This window comes from Homalodisca vitripennis, chromosome 7 (assembly GCF_021130785.1).
Source record: "Homalodisca vitripennis isolate AUS2020 chromosome 7, UT_GWSS_2.1, whole genome shotgun sequence".
Classification (NCBI taxonomy): domain Eukaryota; kingdom Metazoa; phylum Arthropoda; class Insecta; order Hemiptera; family Cicadellidae; genus Homalodisca; species Homalodisca vitripennis.
Genome location: NC_060213.1, coordinates 38309648 through 38323866, shown reverse-complemented (window position 1 = coordinate 38323866; position 14219 = coordinate 38309648). Strand labels below are relative to the sequence as shown.

The 14219-nt window shown below is 33.5% G+C and overlaps 1 protein-coding gene across 1 annotated transcript; it reads right to left on the bottom strand.

The window, feature by feature from the left end:
* Positions 1-1361: 1361 nt before the first annotated feature.
* On the bottom strand, positions 1362-3695 carry LOC124366686. The gene has a single exon (XM_046823286.1). The coding sequence runs from the start codon at positions 3693-3695 to the stop codon at positions 1362-1364; it is 2334 nt and encodes a 777-aa protein (XP_046679242.1).
* Positions 3696-14219: the final 10524 nt, after the last annotated feature.

Here is a 14219-nt window from a genome sequence, read left to right as displayed (position 1 = left end):
TAAGTTATTACAACTTTGCCTACAAAGAGTTCAGTAAGCAAGTTTTTCATCCAGCTCTCTTGTCTACCGACATGTGCCGATATTGACAGTCACCAGATGGTGACACCATTGTATAAACAGCGTCACCAGATGTTATGACACCGCAAAACTCTTCTCATATTGAACTTAATACGAACTTTTTCTACCTTCTTTAACATGGGATCCTTGTAAATATAATCAGCAATTGTTGCATACTTCATTTTTGTTTTTGAAGTTAAATTTTACAACTTCAACCTCACTCCAAATCAAGATACGCTAATATAAATTAATAAATAGTATATTTAACCATCGTTTAAGTCATGCATTTAAGGTCGGCTGTTCCCTGACTTAATTTAAATAATTTTAAGCAATTGTAGACTAACCTAGACTTTTTCTACTTCATATTACAAAGCTTAAGTTTCTTCATGGTTAGTTAAAAAATACAATGCATCACGTATTACTAATATTAGTTTAATTTATATTTTTTAAATTTTATTTTTAACAAGATTTTAGATTAAGGACTTAATATTATATATGCTCTTCCCAGTCATACTTGCAGTATTTTCTACGTTCGGTTTAAGTAGTAAGAGTAAGCGGATCACACGTAAAAGAGGAACTAGTTTAAAAAATACGCTGTGAAGTAGTCAACGTAATCAGACCATAACTAGTTCAGAATCCACATGAAACAATGCGGATTGTTATTGCCATTGATTATACGTTTCTTGTTTTTCTCTCTCCTTTTAACAGTAAAACATTAGATATTAACTATACTATATAATTTACAGTGTCTCTAGATAATTTATATGTCACCAACCCTTAATTAAACTTGCATTTGGTTAAATGCAAGTAAAAATATTACTGCTACATTTTAAGTTTAGTATTTTATTATAAACTAGCTTACCCTGCGCGCGTTGCTACGCCACCAACTAAAATAAATTTGAAGGAAATATTCAATAAATTTGAAGGAAATATTCAATACACACATATACAATTCATTTTGAGTCACCTTATTGATTTTGTTCATTCTGAAAAAATTGTGACATTGCAGCGTTTCGATTAAATTCGATATTTATTGAAGGGCTGTGGGATACACAATATTTCTTGTTTTTCCATCTTGTGCGTAAACAAATAAATCAGAAGGTTTTCCAACGCGTGAGCAAGCCACATAGAGCTGCCCATGTGAGAAGCATGGATTCTCCAAATTCAATCCACATACTTGCAACGATTGTCCTTGTGCTTTGTTGATAGTTATTGCGAAAGCGAGTCGCACCGGAAACTGCAAACGTTTAAATTCGAATGGCATATCTGTTGGGATCATTGGGATACGTGGTAACAGTACGTCTTCACCTTTGAATTTTCCAGTCAAAATTGTTGCCTCGATAACATTGTTCATAATTTTCTTGACTGAGAGTCTGGTTTCCGTTACAAAGTCGTGGTGGATTTATGTTTCGAAGAAGAATGATGGGTACGCCAATTTTCAATATAAGAACGTGCGGTGGCATGCCTGGCAAATCAAGCGAATTCAAAAATTCAGTTGGATAGTTGATAACTTCGTCTTGATTCACCACAGTATCGATGGACTTATATATTGTTGTTTCGCCAGGTATTCCATTCTGAATATTGAAGTTAATGGTATTGACATCGATATTTTTGGCTGCTAATATAGCACGCGTACTGAGCCACTGAAGATTTTTGTAGCTTTGTGCAATGTTTGGAAAAACTTTTTGCACCAATTCATCTATGCTTTTTGTGATCTTACAGAAGTTTGCTGGCAAGGTGATACATTGCGTAGATTCATCAATTTGCACTCGCCCATTTCCAATATCCATCAATTGTTTTGCAAAATTTTCAGCCGATGCATCCTGTTGTAGTTGTACACGCATGTTGGTTTTCAAAATCAATTTCTGTATATGGCGCCATAAAACTGATGATTTGAGACATGCATTAAGTTCGTCAGCGGGTGTTGAACGTGGTATAACCGGCAGCGTTTGTCGAAAATCACCAGACAATAAAATGAGTGCGCCACCAAAGATCTGTTCGTTTCCTCTCAAATCTCGCAGTGTACGATCAATTGCTTCCAATGCTTTCTTGTGAGACATTGTACATTCGTCCCATATGATAATTTGACACGTTTGGAGTAATTTGCCCATTCCAGAGTTTTTACTGATGTTGCATGTTGGTGTCTCAGTGTTTTGCAAATTCAACGGCAGTTTCAATGCTGAATGCACTGTTCGGCCACCATCCAAAAGAGTTGCCGCAATTCCAGATGATGCAATGGCCAGTGCAATATTATTTTGTGATCGTATGGTTGCCAGAATGAGTGAAAGAAGAAAAGTCTTCCCTGTACCACCAGGCGCATCTAGGAAAAATAGTCCACCACTCTGTTCTGTAATGGCACGCATAATTCTGTCATACGCAATGCGTTGTTCTGGAATCAACTGCGGAAGATTTATCTGAACAAATGTCCCCAATTCGACAGTATCAAAGTGTGTTTCTCGTTGCAAATCACGATCGAAAAGGTTGTTCGCTGGTCGGTTTGGATCAGGCATTCCCAGTTGCACCAGTGCCTTGTTAGTAATTGCCAAACATATATCTTCAATCAAAATCAATGCCTCATTATACACGTTTGGAGTGAATTGAATGTCCGAATTTTGATTCGCAATGCGCAAACGATGTAGAATGTCTTCACTCATGTTGTCCTTGTATTTTTCCCAAAGATCGTTTGGATTACATGGGAAACAGGTTGTTAAAATGATAGCAAATAACGTACGTATTTGCTGTGGTCGAGCAGTATTCGATGCATCAGCGAGTGCAGTGTCCCAATGGGCATCATTTTCAAGAAGATTTAGTTTCTGGCAAGCTTGATGATAAGTGGCGCATAACTGACCGTTGACTGTCCTTAAATCTTGGAAGGACATCGGTCCACGTACATTGATTAACAGCAATCGCAAATAGAAACATTCGGTATTGTTCGGGTGAACAGTGTACAGACGACCCAATGCGTCACTGGAATACAAATTGGGATGTCCTTCAACTACTTTACCTTGTTTGCGACGTTGAAACTTTTTAGCCGATGCATTCCATGTGTAGAATTTCGGTACCTCAGAATAAAGTAGAGTCTTTGCAAAATGATCATCTTGGCACAATGAGTAAAATGCAGTTAAAGTTGTTGCCGGTGGAACCAATGCTCTTGCACGTACATTATCTGTTGTGAAGTACACGCGTTGTCCATTCTCGAGATGTACTGCCAAATGTACTACTGTTGGATGTCGTTCATGGATTGGAAATGATAAGATGCGCCATACTGCTTCATTGCTGCTAATGTAGCGTCCAAGTTGGTATTGGTTGATTTCATCGAGCGGTGCCGCTACATTCCCTACTCCGAAGACTGCCATGTCACTTCCTTTGTTGACATACTTGCAAATGTATTTAATCGACTTTACTGAATTGCAATACTCAACATTAATGTGTGCTTTGAAGGTCTTTGAGAGCAATGGTGAATATGGAACAACCCAACGATTATCGACTTCGACATTAACGTTTCGTACTTTCAGAACGATGGATTTGCCGCCATCTTCAACTGATCGTCGACGATACAGTGGGTATCCGTCATTGCCAGTAATGGTCTCAGAAACCAAGTTTCTTGGGTATCGTTTCGTGCATTTCCCATCAGACATGCATGGTGAATTGTTATTAAATGCGCCACATGGACCATGAATCATATTTTTGGTAACGACGTCGAATAAGTTTTGAATCAATGTCTTTATCTGGTATTTCTGCTGAGATGATTTGGTCAACTTGATTTGGCGTAATTTTATTGACTAACCAAATCAAAATATGTGCATGTGGCAATCCTCTTTTCTGCCATTCAATGGAATACATCCAACAGCGTACCTCTCCAAAAACACGATGCTTGATAATAAAATCCATGAAATATTTCAATTTTTGTTTAAATACGCGTGCGGTAATGTCATGGCGGTCCGAAGATGATTGTCCAGCTAACAGAAGTTCATTAATTTCATCCCACGTAGGATTGCATGTAAATGTGATGAACAAATCTGGACGACCGTATGCGCGAACGTATGTTATCGCATCTTGTGCATATTCATGCATGTGCCGTGGACTTCCCGTGAATGTCGATGGTAATATGACCATTCTTCCTAATTCGTTTGGATTCTTGTTACCATCATTAACGATTGCGTCTCGTAAATGGATGTACTCTTCAGACCGCAACTTGGTTTGATTCAATCGAATATATAAGAGTCGTTCGGTTTCAATCTTCGCGTACATGTCGACAATGTATTGATGGAACAATTGTCGACATTTTAGTATGTGGTTCTCAGCGTCTTGACGAATCATCAATCGATACGAATAATAATTCATAGCACTGACTTTCTTATTCGTTTCCTCGTCTGTTTGTGGATTTCTCATTTTGATGTTTAAATGATATCCATCTTCTCCTCGCCAAAACAGAATCGGATACTGTAATCCGTCGTATTAACGATGAGTTTCGGAGACTCGTTGAACGTCACCACTTCTGCGATGAAGAATTATGTCGCGTGATTCGAATTCTTCGCCAACTATCACGATCGCCACTTCATCAACTGTTGGTGCATTAAATTGTCTTTCGTATTGGCCAACGGGTCTTTTATCTGCTCGAATTACAACTGCGTAGTCATCGGCTGGCATTTGTTGAATGGCGGTTTTAAACAACTGAACTAATTCATTGTGTTGATCGAAAAAGGCTTGTAACGCAGCCACGATTTCTCGTTTAGTGCCTGCATTGTAATGACATCGTTGTTCAATTTGTTCATGACTGTTTGCCATGAAATAAATTTGAAGAAACTTATCCGGCACGATGATAAATTTGCCCTTGCACTCTAAATGTTGGCATGTAATTTTCACGCACGATGTTAGTTGCACCGAACGATGTCATTTGAAAACATGAATTGTATTTGCGAATATTTTCCAAGAAATGCTTCGATTCACGTGTAACACCTGATAACAACGTTGATAGTGGTTCGGGTGGTGGATGTAATTCTGGCAGTATAACTTTTCCATTGGCGCAGCACATTCCTGGTGTTTCATTCCTAAATTTAAGGGCGCCACAATACATACAAATTTTATCCATTTTTCCAATGACGACACTTGGATGAAGACTGTAATCATTATTACTATCATAATAGAATGCAGCAAGATTTAAATCAATGTGCAACGTTCGTCTTGATCGAACGTTGCTTATTCTAATATTTTGCAGCCTTCTTTCCCGTTGTTCAGTTGTCTCAGACGAACGGGCCTGAGTAGTACGTATTCGATTAGTTTCCAACCTCAATTTTCGTTGTTCAGATGATTCCGTCGAACGGGTTTCAGCGGCATGTACTCGAATATTTTCCAGCCTTAATACTCGTTGCTCGTCTGATTCTGAGGCTCGTATTGCTCTTTTCTTCCGAGCTTGAGGTGTAGATCGACCAATTGCTTGTCGCTTTGGAGGCATAATTGTACGGGAACAACGTAAAAAATGCGTTTGAATTTATAAGATGTTAATCAGCACTCCGAATCACATAATGTATCCGATCCAATTGAACCGGCTGTTCACACACGGATAGATGCTTTCTAACTTTATTAATATTATTAATATTAATCCTTCATAACTATTTAATTGTACTTACATTTTAAATAATTTGACAGCTCTATATTTTATAATATTCAAAGAACAGCTGATTAAAAATTTGAAAAGACGTTAACATATGTTTGCTGCAATGCATTTCTTATGGGTATTTCTGTAACCAGTGGGGCGGAATCCTGAATCGGGAAAGGGATAACATCAATGGGCATAGCATATAAACCTTCTCCGTGGAAAAATACATATACGTACAAATTTTCATCATGATCGGTCCAATAGTTCACGATTCCATAAAGGACAAACATACAAACATTCATTTTTATATATATAGATATTTGAAATTATATCAAATTAGCGGGATAGAAATGGATTTTAATTAAATAATTATCTTCTCGATTCTAATAGTATGTTCAGATTATTCTAGACTATTGAAATAATAAAAACGATACTCATAAATTTTTAAAACACATATAAAAATGGTAAAATAGTTAAGTATAATTAATAAATGTATATCTGCTGCATTAATCGTTCAATATGATGAACAAGTTTGTTTAGCCCCATGTACGTTATTACTGCTACATAAAGTATATATTTTTCTCATGTAAAATAAAATAAAATTAAAACTCAGTTCTAGGGCCAGTTATATCTGCTCATCTTAACCAATGCCTCCCAACATAACCTACACCAGCAAATTAAAATATTGATCGGTTCATAAATATGGCAGCTAATGCAAACCTTGTACCTCACTCGTAACCGTAAACAGATTTGTGCATTCGTAGCGTGTATCCCAATACTCACACCTAACGTTTCCTTTAAGTGACAATATAAAAAGTAGTAACATGTATGTAGTATTTCTTACTGCAAATATCATATAATGTTCAAATTAATACTTGGTATTCTTTAATGGCACGAAACAACTTTAAAGAGGCGTGGAACACTCTTTAGTAAAGTTGGCTATCAGATTAAATTTGGCAATATATTGGCATATCAGTTTTGCCTTCTACTTAAACGATTGAAATCTCTAAATGTTTGCATAATATGTTACAAAACGTATAATTACTATTATGAATTGCAACTGTAATAAAATTGGCAAAACCACAATTTTTATTAGGTTGAGTTTACAAATAATTTTTTTTTTTACGTAAAAATCAATTTTGTACATTTTTAAAGGCAAAACTAAGTATCCTCTATATGTTTATGATTTACTGAATTACACATAACTTTGTATATATTATTTAATATTTTATGTACATTTTTGAAATGTGAGATAACTTTAAGGAGAGTACTATAGTTGTATCATATACGTTAAACTTTCTTTGTAGAATTCTCAGTTACACATTGAATTAAACAGTGTAAAATATTAAAAAATAAATACATTAGTAATTCCTTTTCATGAAAGAAAATTATGCATTTAAAATATGATTGCCCGATGGGCAGCCTAAATTAGAAGACAGGCGCAATTCAGAGTTAGAATCATTACAAAGCCAGAGAAATGTAAATGGAAATGTAGTTTCGTAAATAAAAATTTATAAAACGAAATAATAAATCCTCCTAGGTAATGAAATCACGTATTATAAATCGAAAAATCATACTAGGGATAAAAATGGATACCCAAGTCTGCTCAGACAAGGGTGTTAATTAAACAGGAAATGTCAACACATCGTTTTCTTCAGCAATTGCATAACAAAAATGCTGATATTAAAAAATATTTACACTCAGAAATTAACATCGAGAGAGCGTGGTCAGGTGAGCTGGCGGGGGATAATCGCTAAACGACAGTATCAGGATTATGATCGGCAGTCTTCAGGAAGATTCAGCGGTGAAAGGAAAAGATTGTGTGAAGGGCAAGAGTGTTCATGAGGAGGATAACATCATTATAGACGAATTAGTGTCATGTGTTAGTATCGAGTGAAAATTAAATGTAAGTTATAATTTTATTTATTTAGTTTTAGGAACGTAACACTAGATAATATCATATTTTAATATTTGTTTTTATATGTACTTCATTTTATTATCCAAGGTATCTGAATCTTAATAATTAATTTCTATATCATGTTTAGAGAAGAAATTACTAGTTTGCTATAGAAATACATATATTCGTACAAATTAACCAAATGTTCTTAATTTGTCAAAGTAATCCATTCATTTTAATTACGAGCATGTGTAGAGCCTTAGCTGCGGACGAAGCTGCTGCAAAATAAGAGATGAGAATATTTCTTCCAGCTACCCACAAGTGATATATTGCTAAGACATGATGTAAGAATGATCAACATGCATGATCCAACAACACTCAGATTATTTACAAAGTCTATATTAGTAATCTTGATTGTAAGTGACATGTTAGTATTTTATATTGATAACAAAATGTATTATAAAGTAATATAAAATAATATTGGCATTAATTAGTCTTGAATGTAGGTTATATATTACTTTAAAATAAAAAAGGCACACAGATAACACGTAAGCGAAATTTAAAATGCATTTTTCCGAAATTGTTCACCCGTGATCTCTATCAACCTGGGTTCTAAGGCTTTGAAATCTAAAAAGAATTTTCGAATGCTTATCAATATTCGACGAATACGAAACAGCAAAGTTTGTTTTCTTTTTTTCTAAGCAGTTTGATATAATTTGTTGTATGATATAATTTATGTAAACATCTAAATAGATCTAACGTATCCATGGTGTCATGGGTTGATTTAATATAAATGTAGAGTTTACCTCCAATTCACCTTCATTCTAATGCAGCCTCAGACTCAGATCTGACGCTGTCACAGTCTTGACTGCTGAAATCTTGGTTCCAAGATTCCAGGAGTTAAATCTGTATCAGCATCAGATTCCGGACGCATCATACGGAGGAAGGCGAAATGAAGCCAAACCCACTATTCGTACTAACAAGGCTATTTTGAATACTAAATTATTGTTTAAGTAATTTGAAGGAAAGATTTATATGTTACGATATTGTTATTTCTACATGCGCTGAAAGAAACCAATCAGCTAACGTCTACCACAGAACCGTTGACATGCTGAACTTGAAAAAGTCATATCAGCCATATGGCCACCCTGGAACTTTACATAAAAAATAGAGTTTTTGCTTTGTTTTTTACTTAGATTTTTAACTATCAGGTAGGGGTACGCCGCAGTATATTTCTTATAACAGGGTTACCTGAAGTTGCAAGCACAATTTCTTACTAGGATATATGTTAAAATTTCAAATCATACATAGCTACTAATTAAAACTTGTAGTCCTTTAAATGTCATATAATTAAAAAATTTTATCCTTGATATAACAATATATTCGGTCATTGTTTAAAGTGGCCGGTGCGTGTCAAGTGGTCAGACAGTCTGACAGTTTCTGACAACGCCTCCCTGACGGTGTGACAGGGGCAGCTGCAATTATATCACTTTGTTTCCGCGTTCGATTCCATGACTTGTCTAGTGTGTGACATGATTTATTTTTATTTCTTAGGTAGATGACTTATCTACTACTGTACTAAATTTGTATTAAATAACAAAGGTTTCCTACAAAGTAATAATGTGGCTATTTTAATTTTAAAATTACTATTAATATTTATCAATCTGGAATCCCTTGATCACTCATGTAATGAATGGGATTTCATCAGTACATACAGAGTGCTAGGTATAAATTCATGAAAAGTATTTAATAAATTTCAGTTTGATGGAACTGAATGGAATGTGTTAGATTATTATTATGGTATAGGAGATTTAATTCTTTAGATTACAGGTTTTTTACAATATATTTGGACTATGTCTTGCATTGGTCTATTGCATTGCTGAGCCATTATAACTTTTAAATATGTTTAGCTCTAATTTTTTGTTTTCTTCAACTCTTTCAAATGCAAACTTTATTAAGAAGGTCTTGGCAGTATAAACACAGGACGGTCATATACAAAAAGGGTCAAAATATGCTGATCTTTAGGAATGCATTTTGTACATTTTTCATTTTTTTCATTTTTTTTCACCTATTGTCGTATACAAAAACGAATCCTATATTAGGAAATTATACAACGTAAAAGAAATGAAATATTGTAGGGTATGAGTTTTTAATAAAATGTTAATACTTGTAATACTCAATTAAAGTAACTATATTGTCGTACAGAAAAATGGAAATAGATACAATTGAGGATGATACACTGTAATAGTTTATTGGCGGTTGTTATTGTTGTTAATACCTTATTTATTTATTTCCTTGTTAGCTAATATGTTTTCCTTCATCACTGTAAAATGGATTTGAACGATGTGAGGAAGAAAATTAAATAAATAAAACATTTTACAACACACCGTTCAACTGAACAGTGTAATACAGTTCTTGATAATTAAATTTACATAAGATACTTCTAATTTTAATTGAAAATCAGTAAAACACAGATATATTATCATCATCTTAAAATTAATTTTATTACGTTGACTCAATTTTTGTGATTATATTGACAGTAATTGCAATTTGTAACACATATATTTTATTAATATAAATTTTCTAGTTTTTTTTAAATAAAGATTTCATTGTATAAAACGCTATTTTATTAAAAGTTAAGAACATAAATATGTTTCATTCATTTTAATGTAACAATGCTTTTATGTGCCGTTGAAATATAAAAACACTTAAGTTATTAAAAGTCACTTTGTGTATATAAAACTAGTTCATAAAGCACATTGTTTTTTAATTATTTAATCTCTTCCAAATAATTAGACGGCTATTTGTTAAGTACATTCTCCTATGTTACAGGAGTGATGGGATATATATATATATATATATATATATATATGTATATATATATATATATATATCACTTTAGGTATTTAAAAGTACAAAGTTCGTGTTTTAATAAATCTCAACACGACATAAAATAAATTATGAACACCTTAAATAAATAGTGGTACGACATACCACAGTTCACTTATTGCGCTTCCCTGAGGTAGCGTTCAAGTTTACAATTTTGCTGTGTTAGGCCACATTTGTAATATGAGTTAAATGATTGTTATACGATCTTTTTTTGGAATTGTGGTTACAAGAGGGACCATTTTAAATATTTTCACTTGCGAGTACCCAAATCTCATATAGTGACATACAAAATCATCAAACTCGATGACCCTGTCTTAGAAAATCGAGCTAAATTCAAAATTGCAAGTTTTCAGTGCAAGTGGGTTGGTTCTCGAGAAGTTGTGTAGACAAAAAGAAAGATAAACAGACAAAAATAAAGTTATTCCGCCCCCACGTGATAGTCTTCACCACCGTTCAATCAGTCATTAGCTACGTGTTCAACACGGAATGTTTCTCTGCAAATTTTAAATAATGAAAATGCGACGGTTCATTCAGGAAAGCGGCCAGTGCACAAAACAATTATCACTATTAAATTGGTTATTGCTCGGATCACAGAACAAAGCGATAGATTACTTCTGGCGGTTCACGTTCAAAGTTTAATCATGCTCTAGCCATACATTGCATACACTATATCCCTGTTGGTATCGTGTGGCAATTAGAGCTTCTATCTATAACTGATTTTCTATGTATTTTGTCCTGCTACATACAGTCGCAAACGCATGCGTAGTAGATCTGTTTTAAGTCTAACCTTGCTAATATTCGTTACCATATAGGATGTTCTTATCTCTTATTAGAATAACCAATTCTCTTGAAAAATACTTAAATCGACCAACATCATTTCTTTTTACTGGAATTAAGATTCAGATTTATGTACAACATCTCTTATGACCTTCTTCTTTCTCTTCTTCATCACCTTCTCTAATCACTTTATGACCTTTTTGTGTAAGTAATATGTAAGTTCGTTAGGTTAAAAAAATATAAAACAAAAAGATAAGTGCATAATTTAATAGACAGATGGTAGAAAAATAATCTAAAAGTCTTTAACTTAGCTTTTAAAAATCTGCATTTTTAACTTGGTATGTAAAAGTCCCCTTAGCCAATTTCCTTAAATCGGCTTCCAGACCACTTCATGTATGTGTTTAATTTCAATATTTTATTATTACAATATGCAATAGAGTATCATTGTTATTATATAAAGTAGGAACTAACGTTTTCTTCAACAAAATTCGGAAGATGAAAATAAATAAAAATAAATACGTTACTTTGTGAAACCTTAGATAAATTATTAAATTATTGACAATAAGTAACGATTTTAATATTCAGGTTGAGTTGAACTGGAGTTTCAAATGAAAATATATGTGTGACATCAAAATCGTAAAGTGAGCATCCAGGATGTAAAGCTTACTCAAATATCGTAACTTTATCTAAAAAATGCGCTATAGGTGCTTGTGTGAGACCTACAGTCGAGATTGTGGCTTACACTTTTCTCTGGTAAATGTCTTAAGTAAACTGTTAAGTCAAGGTGTATACGAGTAAACGGTTTTGTAATATTACACCATTTTAATGCACAAAATTCCCAACTGGTTTGTGTTATAAACCTTTCATCACAGCGTTTGGATTATAGATTTAATAGACAAAATTGACTTTCGCCATTCAACCTACTTTTAAGATGGCTGTGTTTTAAGAGCGAGGACAATTAATTTGGTCAGCTTCTTTTTATTGCAATGGAAATTACGGAGTCGTTATCGCTTTAAAAGCAGCTGAAACCTTTGTTAAAGTTATTTGCACTACATTACCTTGGAGTAAAATGTATGCCTTTGTGAATTATTTTGGACGCTTCTCAAATAAAATATTTTTGAAATTCTTCTCAGAATGGTGACATTAGCCATTACAGAGAACGAAGAACGCAAGAGTTATACTAGAAAGGAGAATTGAGAGATCACGTTTTTTTAAAGAAGGATATTAAAATATACTAATTGGTTAGTTGTGGGTGATTTTTTTTACGCAAGGACGTATGTGATCTGAGCTTCAAACTAGGTACTATCACATGGAGTGAATTTTCTGTGTAGACTCTAAAAGCAGCGCGATGCCTTCGGTTCCACCGAGGTCTAAGTTCGGATTACAGGCATTTACGAACGGTAATTTCCCGTGCTAAAATCACGTTAGCCGATTTGGTAAAGAAAATACTGATCATGAATGTCCCTGTCTAGAACTGCGGGTTTCAGTGAGTCCTGACTTAAGAAAGAAATACATTTTTTGAGATAGTGCCTCAGTTCAAGCTCAGGTCCCAAGTCAACTTTAAACCCTCAAACCAGTTTTTTTCTAATGTTATTAAAATAAGAGTAAATTCAATTTTTTTGCAGTGAGGGAATATAAGTTGAAAAGTTTTTTGTCGCCCGTAACATTTTAAAAATAGCGAAATGTTTCAGAATTTTAAAGATGACCAAGTATTAAATTTAAGGATAAATTCGAGAAATATCTCATCTAAAGCCATTCTTTGGCTTTCTACACCACTTTCGTACAAAACCATCACTTATAATGTTTTCTCCGTAAACACGGCATATTATCCACTGTATTTCTGATAGATCTTTTTTGTGTTTGACCGTCATGGCATGAGACATGAGGTTGAAAAACGGCCCTTGTATTTTTTATTAGAAAATATATTAAATCTCTTATACAAATAATGTAAAACTAGCAAAGTTTAATGGCTACTTTATTTAAATCAAAATGTATTTGCCATTGTTTCAATACCTGTGTAACACAAAATGGATTTATAAAATGGTTCAAAATTAAAATTGGCCAGTCTTCGTTAAAAGTTTTGGAAAAAGGAGAGAAACTGTTTTCCGCAAAAGGTGTTTACCATAAATTTGTGTTTTCTTATTTATCCCAAATACTCTAAACTCCATGACGAATGCTCCTTTGTCCGTGCGAAGACGAACTATTTTTAACGACATACTCACTTCTTTTCGCAAACCTAATTGTTCATAAATTGACCCACTTCTTAATGAAATATTTCCAAATTACATATCTATTATCAAATATATATTTTTATTGATTTATCGTTTCATTCCACACTGTAGTTATAATTTTTTAGTCAAAATGAGTAATATACTGGTATATGTAACATTTTTTAAGCAAAATTGTTATTTTGCACAATACTCTAACATTGTTGAAAAAATGCATTAAAAATAAGTTAGAGATACTTTAATTGATGTTGAAAATTGAAGTAGGAATATTGCATTGGAATGCGTATAAAAAATAGCGCAGCAGGTATATGTTCATCCGTATGAAAAACAAACCCTCCATTGCTTAGGAGCAATGTTTGTAGAAAAAGTAATATACCCAACATTACCCTCCAACATCAATCAAAGTCGAGGTTTTACTGGACGTGGGTCTAGAGGCTTACGTATTAAGTGGCATGTTGTGTGACAGTACATAAGATGTAAATTACTGGTTCAGGCAGAGAAAATGTATTATGCATTAGTCATTAGTTATTAGAATATACAACATCTAAATACGGAATAGTATATGTATATTTCTACATAGTATTTTCTTCCGGCAATACTTCATTTTAACCTAATATAACAGAATTTATATTGCGATTTTAATTACCACGTAAGTTTTGTTATAATAATATCAATATTAATATTTATATTACCATTAGTACTTATAATATATTCAATGGCTTTTAAAATATGAAATCTCTAGTTTCTAAAACATTACAGTCTCATAGGCATT